General features: G+C 43.8%; 1 protein-coding gene and 1 long non-coding RNA gene across 2 annotated transcripts in view; both read right to left on the bottom strand.

Annotated features, from left to right (window-relative positions):
- Window positions 1-12,395, bottom strand: part of CTDSP1 (CTD small phosphatase 1) — a 28,562-nt gene extending 16,167 nt beyond the window's left edge. Inside the window, exon 1 of the mRNA XM_026708120.2 lies at window positions 11,961-12,395. Within this exon, the coding sequence (XP_026563905.1) occupies window positions 11,961-12,027 (67 nt within the window). The 5' untranslated portion in view covers window positions 12,028-12,395. The remainder of the gene's footprint in view (window positions 1-11,960) is intronic.
- On the bottom strand, window positions 1,069-11,951 carry LOC148128028 (uncharacterized). The gene is made up of 2 exons (XR_015740828.1): window positions 7,568-11,951; window positions 1,069-4,746 (listed from the first exon to the last, which is right to left on the bottom strand). It is a non-coding gene; the product is annotated as an uncharacterized LOC148128028 (long non-coding RNA).
- Window positions 12,396-17,204: the final 4,809 nt, after the last annotated feature.

Genomic DNA, 17,204 nt, shown 5'->3' with positions numbered 1-17,204 from the left:
AATTAATGTCAGAGAGGATCATATCAAGTAAACGTTTAGTGTCACCCTGCTAGGTCAGACTCACAGGTAGATCTTTTGGCAATTAAATAAAAAATGTGGAGATTCACAGGGAGGGTCTTCTTACATTTGACCCATCAGTCACAACGAGTGGCATGCTATTCTGAAACATGAAAATTCCATCCTAACAAGGAATAGTTTCTCACAGATCTGTTCTCCATGGATTTATCTACCCTCTCGAAAGCAGTTTGGTGCTCTCGAGAGGGTATTGACTAACACTCCCATAATCCTTTGCTTCTAGCTGTGCATTGTGGGCCTGGCAGGAATTGTAGTCCCCAAAATATGCCTAGCACTTGACTTCCTTCTTATTCATGGACTGATACAAAGCCGCCATCTCACTTGATGGTAATGTGTTCAGCGCAAAATAAACATAAAGTTGTACTTCATGCCTGCAGGTGCCTTTCCTTTTTGTTCATTCTCACAGGCACATATAAGCACAGCGCCCTGACTGAAGTAGTTCCTGCCTACCTTCTTGAAGAAGAACACCAGCTATGTAAGCCGAGTATGAATCTGAATATCCAACCATGATGAAAACAAAGAGTTACAAATTGTTGGATCACATATTTTGTTCAGCCAGCTGTGCGAGAACCACAAGGATATTGCTCAACACGAATGGTAGGAAACAAGACAGTAAATACACAATGTTGAGCTTCTGAAGGCAAAGTGGTGACCTTGGAAAGATGCAGCAAATCTCTCCCTTTCTACCTTTTTGAGGGGGGAGTTGAAACCAAAATAGGCCTACCCATCTTATTGGAGTATTTTGTTTTGATATTTTTATAGGAACAATCAAATGATCTAATTTCTGTACTTTGCTGCTGAATTTCAGCAGGGTAATTGGAGGAGGGCATTACCATAGGTTGTAGGTCAGCCACCTTGTTTTCTATTTTTTTTCCCTTTGGAGGCAGGCAAAATTTTGATAGTCGAGCCCCTTTAAAATCTAGCGATGGGTGGCTCCACGTTGCACATGTGGGTAGGGATAAGTTTTCTTTTCTTTAATGTATATTTAATGTATATTAACCCTAATATGCATACTTTAAGGGCTTACACTACAGGCTCACATCAACATGGGGGGGAAACACTTACAGTTTCCAGCAATCAGGCCAGGGGAGTCTCTAGGGGTCATCCAAAGTAGCTTAAAGTGAGCCTGGGACCACAAATTCCCCCCTTCATAATCTCAAGCCATTAGGAGCTGCTGTCACTGTGACCAGAGGAAATCTAAGGCAGATCCTAATGAGTAACTATGAAGGACAGATCTTAGCTGAGAACAGAACAAGGCCATTCTCAGACCACAAAAAGCTTTCAATTTCCAGAAGCCCTCAGTTTCAAGAACCATTTGCTTCTTTACAGTGGCAAACCCACCTCTCCGACCTTCCGCAGACTGTTTCAGGAACACCCTACACTTTGATTGGCAGCTGCACATTGTAAACATGTTCAAAGAGGAACATATCCTTATTCAGGCCCACTCTTTCAGATTCAGTTCTCTACTGGAAATATTGTTTTTACTGACAAGGGTAACAAGAAGAAAATCATACACCTCATCAGGTAAACACAAGAAAATTCAAGGTGGGCCAAACCAGCACAGAAAGTAAAGCAGATCCAATTCATCAACCATTCAGTCTTTTTTTTTTTTTTAAAGGAAACTTGAGATCTGGGGTGCTTCACATGAATACAAAACACAGAATTGCTGAGGCAAAGCACTGAATACTGAACGGGTTACCAGAGCCAAAATACAACTAAAACATTTGTCATTTGCCAAGAACCATCATGCTCAAAAGCCCAATTCCGGTTTCCCAGCCTAAATGAGAAACAAAATCTCACTGAACACTAGCGCAGGAGTCTCTCCAAACTTGGCAACTTTAAGACCTGTGGACTTCAACTCTCAGAATTCTTCCACCAGCTATGGTTGAGGAATTTGCCATTAAGGCAGACTTTTGTGAATAGTACGTTCCCCTAATGTCTTTGTTAGATGCAGCCAAGGACATCCAAATGCTCATATTATCAGTTCTAAGATTCACTAAATGCACATTGTTGCACTAACATTATCTGACTGGTTTGGACTTTTCCCCTGGAAAATCAGAGGCAAAATCTCAAGTGTCACAACCCATTCTCAACACTCCCAGATCTCTGGGTTTCTCCCCCCCACCCCCACTATCTGTGCCCCTACTACAGGGATCTCCAAACTTGGAAACTTTAAGACTTGTGGGTTTCAATTCTCAGAATTCTTCAACCAGGAGTTGATCAGGGCTATAAAATTAGCCATAACAAATATGGCCAAGGAATGGTCCAAAAGAATTTGATACCAAATGTTAAGGTGTCCCCAGAATCCTGCCATTATTAAATAGAGATTAGAATTAAGAGATTTCTTGTTGTAAATGAACAATATTTAATATCTGGTGTCTGAGATTGTTACTAATCGAAAAAGGTAGTTTCCCACCCTTGCAAAGAAGAATGCCACAAGCAGCTTGAAGAAAACATTCCAAGTATACAGTGACTTTTGCCAATGACACTTAGTCATGGCTACATTTAGTAATCAGGCCTCTTTACAACAGGCCCAGCAAAGGAAACTTGTTCCATTCTTAGTTCTGCTCAGCAGAAAGCCCTGTAATTTCCCCTGCCAGCACAATTTCTGTTCCAACTGTTGTATCAATATCAAGGGTCCTGCTGTATTTCAGCAGGTCATTGCAAAAAAAAGAGAGGAAAGCAATATTAAAATATTTTCCTTCCCTTCCCTTCCCTTCCCAATTCTGTGTTGTGTCTGTATACTGATTAAAACTTGAGGACAGCCTGTTCTGGTTTCATTGATCTGTTAGCAACAACTAGAGCTTTTCTGGGCAAAGAGCAAAGTACAGATGCTTTAAAGCAACTCATAAATAAAATGGCTCATGCAGTTCTTCCTCCAGTTTTACTCCAGATTTAACGAGGAAGGCTAAAGTCCAAACGAGCAAAGCCACGGACTCCACTGATTTCTCCTACATAGGATGGCAGTGGCAAATGATGTCACTGTTATGAATATACAAATGAGACAAACACTCATGGAACACGGCATGCAAATGGGATTGGTCACCGAGATTGTGTTAGAACACAAGGCCTACATTCTAAACTAGTGGGAAGGAGCTCAGAAAGGATCACAACTTCACACCGCAACAGGCCTGGCCACCTTTTGACCCATCAAGCCAACCAACCACAGTTCACCATCCACGCGCACCAGGGGCTTAATGAAACCTTGAACTGCAAAAATGGTTAAGTGGTGGGGAGATAAACCATCATTGGCAGGTCACTTGCCTGAAGCTAGCATTGAAATTATCAAAAATATCTCACTGCCCAAATTAGACCTATGGTCCAATTAAAACACTACATGATTACCCGTACTAGCCAACTTGCAAACCATAGGTGGGAGTACGATGTTCATACAACTTCTATCTCGGCAACTGTTAGTCAGTGGTCACCCCTCCTAAGCCTAGAAAATCCTTTTAATAGAACTAACTGTATTAGGTCTTTTTGAGATAAAGGCCACATTCAGACTTAACATTAAGCCATTATTTATCAGTATTGAAACATAACTGCCTTCCATGAATTCGTCTAACTAAGAGAGTTGCACAAGAAGTCTGATTAAGCACACTTACATGTTTATTACAATTATCGATGTAGAGTGAAAAAAAAAGAAGATTCCAGCTGTTTTCTTAGTGCAGAGATGTCCAGCCGGTACCCCCTCCCTTTATTATAACCACCAGAGACCTCCGTATGTTTTTACCCAATTGTAACTGTTAATGTGACAGGAGGGAAAATGATCAAGCATAGGACTGGAACGTAATCATATCAACTACATTTAATTTGGATTATGTTTAATCACAACAAAATTGAATCCTGTTTCTATTCTGGCCTCAGTCATGACTTTCTGGAGTTTATAGTCACTGGTGCAGTGCTCCAAAAAAGATACACAGTTATTTCTCAACAAACACAGCACACTCCCATCACAACAAATGACAGCTAATCTCAAGAAGAAAGCCACTTGATGGTTCTCCTGCTTCTATCACCAAGGAAACATATGATTGGGCAGTTAGTGGCACTGATTAAACATGCCTATGTTCCTACTTTATACAAAACTATAGCAAGATTTGATTGGTTTTGACTTGCCACAAATGTGTGTATGCTGCTGTGGTGCTCAGTGAACCATGGTATATACATCATGGGGACGTTCTGTATGAATAAGGCCACTGATTCATTTCACAAACCATGGTTAAATAAACTGTTAGGATCATGTTTCAACCCAATCAATGGTTTACTTTAAGCTTCCTGGCAGGCTCTAACTCACCACATTTCACTGATATTAATCATACTTTAAAGAGTATATTTTATTTTGATTGTTGTTTTCTGTAAGATTTAGAGCAGCCCTCCAAGGCAAGTTAGTATTCACTTACTCCCCGTATTCTATATGGGAATGGGGGTAAAGGATGTATTAGCTTTTTATATTTGCACTGGGGTGAGATTAAATCTGAGGTGTCTGTGGAGATTCTCAGTCATCCAGTTGTCCCAAAGGTGCTTTTTTCCCCAAGAGGCAACTGGACCTTCTGGTGTTTCTTTGAAGACATTTCCCTTCTCATCCAAGCAGCTTCTTCAGTTCAGCTTCTGCTTCAACCCTCCAACAGAAGCTTTGGACAGATCCCCTTAGCCGCCAAGACCTAGAAGGAGCTGCAATAAGATTGACACAGGAGCTGTCCTTTTAACTGAATTCATTCAATATATATGCTACCTGAGACTCCCGACAACTCCCTTTCTCCCTGGACTGCTGCTACAATGATTTTGCTCACATTTTTTACTCTTTCTCTCGCCACCTTTAGAAGATCATTGAAGACAGTTTTATTTCACCAAGCCCTGAAGATTACTTAAGTGTTATTATTGGCATCTATCTTGGGGAAGGTGGGGGCCGGATTTATTTTTATTGCTGTTGTTTTTAATATTTTTAATGTGTTGTAACCTGCCAAGAGCTTTGGGATTAGGGGCCAGGCTGTAAAAAAAAAAAATAACCGTAAAACAAATAAATCAACAATAAATTAAAGGAGGAGAGGCTGCAGTGGCTAGAAAGTCCAAGAAATCTTACTTCAGCTGTGAAGTCACTACATGGCCTCATGCCAGGGGGAAGGGTAACATGCTGTTTTCCAGATGTACTTGAGCTGCAGCTCCCATCACCCCTTACTGCAAACGGTGTTAGGTAAGGCTTATGGGATTTGAAAGTCTTTGTTTCACCCTATCCCACATATATATGCAAGATATAATAGTGGCCTACCTTTCTTAGATAAAGACTGCATTTTCATTTAACACACAGCCAGGGTTTATTTATGCACAGAGAACAAACTGTAGTGGTCTGATTTATGTATAATACAATGGATGGGTCTGCCCTCCACCTTAAGCCAGGTGAGCCATGACTGAAGGGTGGGCCAACTCCCCACCCTCTCAGAAGGCAGAGGAGGCCAGCAAAGGGTAGGGACAAATGTCCATTTAGTTTAACCTTCAGGGAGCAATCAACTTTCATTCCCACGCAAAGCCTCCTCCCAAATCTAAAAAAATATGGGCCAAGCAACCGATAGAGTTTTCAGTCCCAATACAACCAGTTGAACATATTCAAATATTTTTTTCAAGGGGCTTTCATGCCTCCCATTGCAGCATGCCATGATGGTGCAGTGGTTAAAATGCAGCATTGCAGACTAACTCTGCCCACAGCCTGGAGTTTGATCCTGACCGGCTCAAGGTTCACTCAGGCTTCCATTTCTTCCCAAGTGGGTAAAACGAGGATCCAAAATTGTTGGGGGCAATATGCTGACTCTGTAAACTACGTAGAGAGTGCTGCAAAGCATTAAGAAGCAGTATATGTAAGTCTAAGTGCTATTGCTATTTCCAGCCACACTTCAACTGTGCCCCAAAGACCACTGAAATTGATGAAAATGTTGCCCTTTGGGGGGGGGAAGTCTTGATGGGGGAACGGTCACAAACTGTGTGCTTGGGAGTCACAATAGCTGTGACTTCTGTAACTCAAACCAAAGCCAAATTACAACTGAAGCAAGTCAGTCTAAGTCTAAAGCTTTGACTGAACTGTGCTGCCCCTTAAACTCATTTATTGTCTATGAAGAGGCACTTTCCTATGGAGATTTTAGTTAAGTCTGGGACTTTTATCTCCTACTTCTTACAAAATAGCATAAACAAAACCAGTTTGTGTAATCAAGTGGGATCATTTTTTATTTTATTTTTAGCCTTCAATCATATTTTTAAGAAAAGCAACACATTTCTCTGTTGAATGTTAACTTATAAAGGAGACAGACTGTTTACAGTATCCTGCCTTTATTTTAATTTATTAAAGTAATACGATTGTCAGTTATCCTAGCATGGCACATTTACCTGTACAAATGACTTCCCTTGCATTTGCTATTATTGCTTCACTTGCATTTGCTATCCTTGCAATTAACTTTAGAGGTGAACCATTATTATTATGATCCTCCCTATTGCAAATGGGGTTCCGGGAGCTGAAGTTGATGAAGTTATGTCATTTGAATCAGAGACTTCCCAATTCCCAGCTCCATCCCAGGTTGAGCCTTTTTATGCAACTGACTTAAAATAGCAGAATAAAATATTTTTATTGTAAATTATAAATGATATTTATAAACTAAAAACTTAGCGTAATTATTATGAATTGTAAATATAATAAATATTATAGAATCTTTGGGCCAGCCACTCTCCCTCCACCTAACCTACCTCACAGGGCTGTTGTTGTGAGGAAAAGAGGAAGAGGAATAGCAATAGCACTTAAGACTTACATACCACTTCACAGTTCTTTACAGCCGTCTCTAAGCGGTTTACAGAGTCAGCATATTGTCCCTAATAAATCTAGATCCTCATTTTACTAATGTCAGAAGGATGGAAGGCTGAATCAACCCTGAGGCTGGTGAGATTTGAACTGCCAAACTGCTGGTAGCCGGCAGTCAGCAGAAGTAGTTTGCAGTACTGTATTCTAACCACTGTTTGAAGGAGTATTAGGTACAGTATGTTTGTGGCCTGGAGTTATTAATAAAATAACAATGGGATTAAAAATAAATACAGAAATAATTATATGTAAATTATAATTATAAAACAAAACTTTGGGATAGATACTCTGAAGAACTATTACAATTTCTATTATATAAGAGCTTGTAAATTCTCTCCACAGTGAAATGCCATGGGAATTGAATGTGTTCAACTTATAGAAGGAATTATCACAACAGGCTTGAGAAGAATGATTACGTACCATTCAAAATAGAGAAAGGGAGCTAGAATTCGATTTCTTTTCACCCTGATATAGTTATCCTGCCAAAAGAGATGAAATAGGAACTAAATGGGAGTTTTAAACATGAGCCTTTTCTCACTATAATCCATAAAAGTATTGTGAAGAATAAAGTAAACCTTATAGATTAGGCTTCGTACACTTAGGACAATTTTCAGAGGAAACAATATTTAACCAGATGAACTCCTATTCAACACCTACCTCCTCCAAGCAGCCTGGATATATTCGATTCACGTCTGGAAACATTCCCTTATTAAAAATAGAACCTGCAGGCCTATTTCAGGGAAGCATTTGAAGGGAAGAGGAATGAACAAAGGCACTTGCCACATTTCCCCATGGTCTGCCATCCCAGTGCACCTAATGGACACAGTACAGCAATAAGCCATTATGCGATTCACTTTTTTTTGGCTTAGCATGAACTGCAACCACAACCATAAAGGTTCAGCGTTATGAGCGGGGTGGGAAAGTGACTAAAATTTAATATTATAAGTCAAATAACCAAGCTCACTAAGGACCCCACTTAATATTATGTGTGAATCCTGTCTCAGTAGTCCTACCTGGGAATCACCTGTCACGGAAAGTCCCTGAACCTTTTCCCTAAGTTCTGTTTTGAAGGCTCTTTTCTCTAAGGGCTGGGATTTTAAATTTCTCTATATTAGGCTGTCTTTCAAATCTGCAATGTTATTATTATTGCCTTTATTGTCACGAGTATAACATGTGTACAATGTGCCAGCCCCGCAAGTCTATCATACTATGTTGAAATGAAGTTATTTTCCATTCAGAAGTCTGACAGCCCACAGGTAGAAGATGTTCTTCAGCCTGTTGGTGTGGCTGGCTACGCCTCTATATCTCCTACTCTACTGTCTACTCTGACTGGTAGTGACTTTCCATTGCCTTGTTAACCTTTCTATTGTTAACTTTTATGGTGGTATTGCACAGGTTATCCTTGACTTACGACCACAACGGAGCCCAAATTTTCCATGGCTAAGCAAGACAATTGTTAAGTGAGTTTTGTCCCCATTTTACAACATTTCCTGCCGCCGTTGTTAAGTGAATCACTGCAGTTGTTAAAGCTAGTAACATGGTCGTTGAGTGAATCTGGCTTCCACATTGGCTTTGCTTGTCAGAAAGTTGCAAAAGATGAACCCATGACCCCAGGATCCTGCCACCATCATAAATACGTGCCGGTTGCCAAGCATCTTAATTTTTATCACGTGACCCGGGGTGTGTGCGTGCCTGCAATGGTTGTAATTAAGTCTGCAAATCGGTCACGATTCACTTTTTCCAGTGCCGTTGTAACGTTGAACAGTCACTAAATGAATGGTTTTTAAATCAAGGACTTCCTGTAAACTGCCCAGAGTCACTTAGGTAAGATGGGTAGTGTGCAAAGTAAGTGAGTCAGTGAGTGAACAAACAAACAAACAAATAAATAAAAATTGCCAAATGTTTAAAACTTAAGTTTCTGCATCCCTGCAGGTTATTTTCTGCCCGTATTTCTGCCTTTTCTAGCTTACTGTTTTATGATAGTTCCAAGGCTCTTCCCTGGCATGGGAGAAAGACCTTGGATTCTCTAGGCTTTCAAGGATGAACACCGAGGACTTCAGGCAGGATGGAAAACTGAAACCAGGAGCCCTGAAAGTTCATTAACAATAATTATAGACAGTGAAGCATCCTTGGTGCTCTCTGAGCTTGCTTCTTTTCTTGCAGGTGTTTCATTACCCAAACTAGGTAACAACATCAGTGCTAGGGAGTAATGAGTGCTGTTTGCCGTTCAGTTTATATTCTGGTATCTTGCCTGTCTGTGTGGGTGGGTGGGGGTCTTAGAGATTCTTTGGTTGGGCTGTTTACTGATGGCTCTTTGGCAGTGTCTTGATTGGGGTATTGCTTACTTGATTGTTGGTCTGAAGTTAACCTTGTCCATATTGTCTAATTATAGACAACATTCCTTCTGTGGCAGCTCATTGCAGCATAAGGCAGCTTCTTGGTGGTCCACTGAGAGGTGCAAACTCTTCAACCACGCCGAATCATTATGAAGTCTTACATACGTGGCCTAATTCCACATGGGGCTCCTGAAGGCAGACAGCCTGTCGGCCATATTTGGCAGCCCAATAAGCCTCCGGTTGGGTTCGCTTACTCAGATGAATAGCAAAGAAACAGATGTATAACTACTTTCAAGTAGACTGGTGGGATTTCTTGAGTTGCTAGAGTAGAATTAGCGCAAACGTCTTTGCTCACTGCTTACAACAGCCCTGATATTCTCTCCTAGACTCTAACCTTTAATTGCCTCTCTACCAAGCATTGTTTTATCATAGTCCAGTGAAAGATTCCTTCCTATGACATATATTAAGGAAGCTTGGCACCGTCTTCCAAGACCCGTGTGGTCTTCCTGGCTCAACCATGGTATCCTCTGGCTCAGATGAACTGCGGTCAGAAGGAAATCCATTTTCCATTTTCCCCCATCCTCCTTAGTGGTTCTGCACTTCCCTCTTTATTGGCTTGACATATCCAGGCTCAAATGGTGGAAATCAGAGGGAAGAGCCAAACAGCTACGTTCCCCCAGATGGCTGCAAATGACCAGGGATGCCTCCATTCACAAGTCCGGCCTGCCCAGCAGTGAAGAACCACCTTTTGCCTCACGGTCAAAGCATCTGATGGGCAAGAGGTCTGAATTACTTTAATGAAGGCAGCCTCGGATTTCTTGCTAACCAGCTCCTTCCTCAATGTTCACCAGGAAGTGGTGTAGAAAGTCTAGAAGAGTCGTAAAGACACGGGTCACACACACTCTCTCTCTCCTCCCACCCCACTTATGGTTGCTGTTGTTAAGATTGCCACTGGTAGACCTCTGTTCACGATTCAAAACAGGGACAATAGCAATTGGACGTTTCTGTCGTAACATCAGAGGGGCTCCTAGCTAGGTGCTGCAAATGAGCCATATGGGAAGGAAAAGTGGGTAGGAGGCGATATGCCAAAAGACTGAGAAAATGCTGTCCTTCCTACCACTCAGGGAGACTCTGGATTCCTGCAAGTTAAGAGATCAATCCTGAGACATCAATAAAAACACCCCTTTCAGTGCCTCTGGCTTCTGTCCAAACAGAGGAGCCTTCTGGTTGATTTACTAAGACCTGGCACAAAACTGGCTGGTATGCAGCGCCCAGTCTCTGCTAGGAGATTTTGTCCATCCCCAATTAAAAAAAAAAAAAAAACCATCTCCACCCTCCCGTCCTTACTTTCCATCCCTCCAAAGCAGCAACAGCGGAAACGCACAGCTGGAAACATCTGGAAAAGGCACCTCCACTGCAAATGGCCCAGTTCTCTCCCTCCCCAGTTCTCTCCCCCTCTGGAAAAACAGTGACTGACAGACAGACGGTTGGATGGGGAGGGGCATCCAGGATATGGGGGTGGGGAGGGCATGCAACAGGATGCCGGTTTTTTTGGACTAATCTACCTCATTCTTGCCCACTCCAGATGGCTCAGACTACAGCTCCCATTCTGCCAGGAACATGGGAATGGTAATCCGATCCCTGGAACCCACCAGGTTGAGGAGAGCCAGGCTGTCTGAGAGCTCTGAATAAAACCTGTTGCTGGACTTCTGCCATAATATTCGAGGCAAAGGAGCTGGAGTGGGTGGGTGGGGGCAACAGAGGCGCCCAAAGACCCTAAATACGCACCCAGGGCAACTGTAGGCCCTTCCCCTCTCCCCAGGTACGAGGTATCAAGCGATCTGCTAGGCTAGGGCAAAACGAGGCCTTTTGCGGCAGCTCCCGACAGAAGCGAGCACGGTTAGGTTTGGAAAGCGTGCGCGGACTTCGCAACCATGCCTCGAGAAAATGCACGCACACGTGCGCCAAGCGATTGCGCTGATGGTCTCGGCGCCCTGCTGTCCAGAGGACGGGATGGGTCCCGAGCAGGCTTACCCCCACCCCTCCAACTTTGCTTCCTCCGGATGCGTGAGGCTGCAGCTCCCGCCGCCCTTGCCCCACTCACGGGCGCAGGGCATGCAACCGTGTAACCACCCGCGGGCCCCGGGTTGAAGATGGCTCTGCCCTCCCCCCCCTTCCCTCCCCCCGCGCCCGGGTTAGGGAAGGGCTGGAATTCGCGGGACGCGGCTCCGACGTTGTGGGAGGGAGGAGGGGAGCATCTCCGAGCCCAGAAGAAACACGCGTGTTAAAGACATTCCGTCCGCCGCTTTCCCCTCAACCCCTCCCCCCCACTTCGGTTTTCCCACCGGAATCTCAGATCGGAGTGACTCCGGAGGCCCTTTGGGGGGGAAAAGTCAGCAAGCGCCCCTCCCCCGGTCCGAGCCGTTGGCACCGAAAGCGCGCAGGGCGACCCAGCGCTTCTCTCCTCCGGGGCGGGGGGCGGGGGGGGGGGAGGCGGGCGAAGGCGATCTGTCAAACCCGAGAAGGCCGCCGGGCTTCTGCAGCTCCGCTTTGGGCGACCTGTAGAGAGAGAGAGACCCCCCCCCTCCCACCAGGCATTTCACCCGAAGGAGGGCAGGCAGACGCGATCCCCAAAGCACCCGCGCCGATGCCCCGCGTGGGAGGAGGAGGAGGAGGAAGAGGAGGGGGGGGGGAAAGATGTTAAAAATGCTTACCTTTCTCCTGCAGAGGACTGTTCACCTCTTCCTTGCTAACCTGGGTGATGATGGGTCCGCTGTCCATTAGACCAGACGCGCAGAGCGCTCTCCTCCCGCCTCCGATTGTCTCTCCTCCTCCTCCTCCTCCTCTGCCGCCGCCGTCGCTTCGAGGAATTTTTCCGGGACTTCGCACAGATATATATCTGTATATTATTATTATTATTTCCTCCGCCTCCCCCCCCCCCTCCTTCCACCGGTTGTTTTCTTTTAAAAAACAACAACAACAACAACCGAGGCGGCAGCAGCGGAACCGAACGGAACGAAAGAAGAAGGGGGGGTGGGGGAAGGAAGGAAGGAAGAAACTAATAAATAAAAGGAAAGAAAACGGAAGAGGGGAAGTGAGAGGGTGGGGGAGGGGCGGGGGGAGATGGGGGAAAGGGAAAAGCAAAACAAAACAAAAGGGGGGAGGGGGAGAAAAAAAAAAGACGGCGGCGAAGGAAACTTTGTTACAACATGGAGTTCCCTCTTCACGGGTTCTGATACAAACATGGAGCCCAGGCGCGGTTTCAAGCTACCCCTTAAAAGGGCAATGGCTCCCGCGGCCGCCCGGGACAGCCACCAGCGGCGTTCTCTGGAACGAACCGACGTTTTGCCGCCGCTCTCCAACAGGCAGGGTTCCCCCCCCCCCACACACACACACCCATCCAGGCCGCCACACATGTGGGATCGCTCTGGGCGCGAAATGGGGGCCGGGGGGGGGGAGGGAAAGGCGGCGGGGTTTGGTTTTTATCTTAGATCTGCGCCCCCACCCCCACCCCAGCGGACTTTCCAAACTCTGGACGATTTGCCTTTCCTTGCCCCCCCGAACGCCCCCCCACACCAAAAAAAAAAAGCCCCTTCTGCGGGCCGGCGGCGCTCGTGGGAAGTTGTGGCTGGATCCGCTGGGCCTTTCCGCCTAGCCTGATTTGTGGGGTGGGGGCAGGATTTAGAATCGATCGATCCGCCGCTTGTCTCCAGGGATGGGGTCGTTTTTTCGGAGCGACCCTGGCCTGCTCCTGTAGAAATAGAATTCTTTATTGGCCAAGTGTGATTGGACACCCAAGGAATTTTGTCTTGGGGTAAATACTCTCAGTGTACATAAAAGAAAAGATACATTCGTCAAGAGTCAAGAATCATAAAGTACAACACTTAATGATAGCCATAGGGTACAATCAGCATTCAAATCATTCTAGGAAACAGTCAATATACAAAGTTACAGTCGTACAGTCATAAGTGGGAGGAGATGGATGAAAGGAAGGATGGAAGGATTAATAGTTATAGTAATGCAGACTTAGTTGGACAGTGTTGAGGTAATTATTTGTTTAGCAGAGTGATGGCGTTCCGGGAAAAACTGAAAAAATAGCAGCCAGGAAGGAAATGTGGAGCCGTGGAGTTTGTTCACCCACTCACCCACCCCACCGCCACAGATCTGATGGGGAGACGTGGAAGCTTCCTTGTGGGAGTCTTTGCTTCCTTTGTCAAGATGGGTTCCCTGAAACAAGCAGAGAATTTGTCAGACATTCCTGCAAATATTACCAGTTTGGGATTCTGGTGAGAAGGCTTAGTATCCTTTTCAGAGGGAATTTCCAAGTGTTGGCTAGTCCCTGATGGGTCATTGTTCCAGAATAGCAAACTTCCCTTAATTCACCAACCTTCCAGAAAATTCATGATTTACTAAGGAAGAGTTGTCAGTGCTCGTGGTTGACCTTGTTGGGTGACAGAAATGGCAAGAGGGCTTAAGGGAATAAAACAAATTGGTCTGCAGGTATTCACCTGGCTTTTTAGCACCGTGCATTGGTTTGGCAGTTAAGAAATGTGTCCATCTAAGGGCCTTTCCGAGGTTTGAATACCTGTCTGTCTTTGACCCACCAGAAAGCCACTGACCTACGTAACATGGCTTGTGCCATTGCCAAGTCGGCCTCTTATTACATCTTTTTCCAACCACTGCCAGTCTCCTGGCTCTCCTCCAAGCCAAAAGGTGACAAAGCTGAATAGATTTTACACACCTGGAGGCTGGCCTTGAAAGGCATCGGAACAAGGAAGATAGTGTTACTTAATGCCAATGTCTGACAGCGATATCCTGGGGACAGAATAGGGGAAAAATAAAATAAAAAAAGAGCTTGCCAGACTGTGTCACATAGTTGGGGCAAGTGTAGAACCATCTTAGGAAGGTGGGGGATGTTTTCTCAGGAGGGATTGTAACTAGATAGAATCTTAAGGCTGGAAGTGACTGAAGAGATTTTCTAGCTCACACCCCCCCCCCCACCGCTCAAGGCAGGAGACTTATACTGGGGCTGGGGCAATGGAGGGGGAGAGATTATTCAAAACAGGGCAGGGGCAGGACCCAAAAGAGAAACAGGTTTGAAATTCCAACCTCCCCTCTTTTAAAAACAGATGGCAGCAGTTGGGACAGCATTTCTGTGTTAGATTAGATACCAGAGCACACATTTCAGTAACAAATACTGAGCCGCTAAAGGATAGTGGGTGAGCTGCAACTCGCTCACTGAATTTGTTGGCTCACGTATCTAGGGATAAACACAGGTGGACTTTTGAGGTATAAACTGAAATTGTTTACACGTAAAGTTTACAAATAAAAGATACAGAGGTATGCTTTTTAAGCAACAAGAAGAGTTGCAATTCTCTGTGTAATAGGGCCCTTTCCCAGTTCAGTCAGCAGCTAACTTGCGTCTTGAGTGATGCCCTCCTCGGAGGCTGGCTGGGTCCACAAGAGATATCCCTGATTCACCCAGGAAGCTTTGCCTTCCCCAAACCATCTAGAACAGAGGTGTCCATCCTTGCAATTTTAAGACTTGTAGACTTCAACTCCCAGAATTACCCAGCCAGCATGGCTACCTCTGGAATTCTGGAAGTTGAAGTCCACAAGTCTTAAAAGTCGCCAAGGTTGGACACCCCTGACCTGCAGCATTTTTGCAATGATGTGATTGGCCAGAAAGGAGGAAGCTTCATCCTACTCAAGATGGCTGCATTGGTGTAGTCAAAATGTGACGTATTTTTTACGATGCACATTAAAAACATGTTGCTTTAATTTCCACCACCCTGGCTTTTTTGATCACATCCAGGGGTCAGTTTCTACCGGTTCTGTCCACCTCTGTAGAACTGGTAGCTCTGAAGAGCAGCAGACATGGAACCGGTTCTATGTCTGCTGATGTTTTTGCCCACCTGCCCACCCAGGCTCTTACCTGTTCTTTATTTCCTGATTTTTCAACTTCAGCTGCCAAACAAGGCACAGCTGCAGTTTAAAAAGCAGGAAAAGAGGGCTGTTTCAAAGGCTGCTTCTCTGCAGGCAGCTGCTGCTGATGATTTACAGGCGCAGGGCTCCCAGCGTGTAGGGAAGCTCGTAAATCCCGAACTGATAGTTAACCTTGCCGCATCCCACCCCTGATCACATCCTATGGATTCCTCTTCCAGAGTATTTTTTATATAACAAGAGAACCAACAAAGCCATTTCTCAGAGTAGCTAGAAAGCCACAAAAACATGGTAAGGAGAGGGGACAAAGTGAGAGTTCTGACTATTAACCAACTGTTGACTTTGCAGACATGGGGGGAAAAAAAACCCTGAAAATCAATCTTCACTGTACAAGTAGTTCTCAACTGAACAATCATTCATTAACAACGTTCAAAATTACAGCGGCACTGAAAAAAGTGATTTACAGTCAGTTGTCCCATAGTCATATGATCAAAATTTGGGCACTTGGCAGCCCGGTATGTATTTATTCAATCTCCCAGGGTCATGTGACCACCATTAGCAACCTTCCCAGACAGCAGTGGGATTCAAAATATTTTACTATCGGTTCCATGGGCGTGGCTTGATGTGTGTTGCAGGGGAAAGATACTGTAAAATCTCCAGTCAGAGGTGGTATTTGCCGGTTCTCTGAACTATTCAAAATTTCTGCTACCGGTTCTCCAAAACTGGTCAGAACTTGCTGAATACCACTTCTGTTCCCAGATAGCTTCCAATGAGCAAAGTCAATGGGTAAGCTGAATTCCCTTAACAATCATATGATTAAAGAGAATAATTATCAGTCTTTATGATGAATTAATTTTTCTTTTTGAAATCATAATTATTTCTTTATGTAATTAAAGGGGAAACTTGTGGAATTTGACTTAAAAGGTATATATGCAACGTAATTATTAGAAGATTATTGTTATTAATTTTTTAGTTAAATAATTGTTGGGATTTAAAGGGGGATTAATTAGATGATATATAAACTGTAGGGATGGTAATTGGTAATTGTGGGGAAAACTTTTTTGAAATGTTTGAATTGAGATGGAATTTTTGGAATGATGAAATAAGAATATGTGATGAAATTGGAAACTTGGTAGATAAAAGCATAAAGTACAATGAATACAAAGATATGAGAATTATTTAAAGTTTAAGAAAATAGGTTAAGTAATGAATTGAAAAACTATATAAAATAAGCTGGAGGAAAGTATCTGACAAAAATAACAGAAAATATGTAAAGTAATGGTAAGATATGAAATTAAATATGAAAGATGAGTATGAAATTAAATTCATGTTTGTATGGAAATGTGATAACCTGGAATAATGCTGTTCATTAAAAAAAGATGTTTTTAATATGTGGAAAACTGAAATAAAATTTTATTTAAAAAAAACAATCACATGATTACTTAATTGCAGTGATTGGCCTTGACCATGACAAAAAAATTGTTAAATGGGGTATCACTTAACAACTGACTTTCCTGGCAATGAAGATTCTGGTCTCAGTTGTGATCAGAAGTCCAGGATTACCTATCCATTCTCAGAAGCACAAGCCCCACCTGGAAATACAAAAGGGGCATTAATTAATTAAATCTTAGATTGCTTGTGGCCAGGTCAGGAAATGAACTTGGTTTCCTGGTTTACATGACATACTGACCCATAAAAAAGACAATGACTGGGATCGTTGCTCACGGAAGTACAAATCAGGCCACTGCAAGTTGCCCTCAGATGCTTATATGGCTTATTCTTAACATGTTGTGTGGCCCTCGATGGCGTCTCCAGGTGGTGTGATGGCATAAGCATTTCTGGAGGTCTTCTGTGTAGAATATTCTTCAAAGATGTTAAACAAAGATCGGGAGACGAATTTTGGAACCCGGTCCTTGCTTTGGCAATGTGTATTCCAGCTCTGGTTCTTACCTGCATAACTTTGGGACTTAGGAACGATCAAGCTTTATTTCTGCAAGTATGCATAGAATCATATT

Source organism: Pseudonaja textilis, chromosome 1, assembly GCF_049901715.1.
Source record: "Pseudonaja textilis isolate UNSWEBS1 chromosome 1, rPseTex1.2, whole genome shotgun sequence".
NCBI classification, from domain to species: domain Eukaryota; kingdom Metazoa; phylum Chordata; class Lepidosauria; order Squamata; family Elapidae; genus Pseudonaja; species Pseudonaja textilis.
The sequence above is the reverse complement of the archived record's forward strand: the minus strand, read 5'-3'. Positions and strand labels throughout refer to the sequence as shown.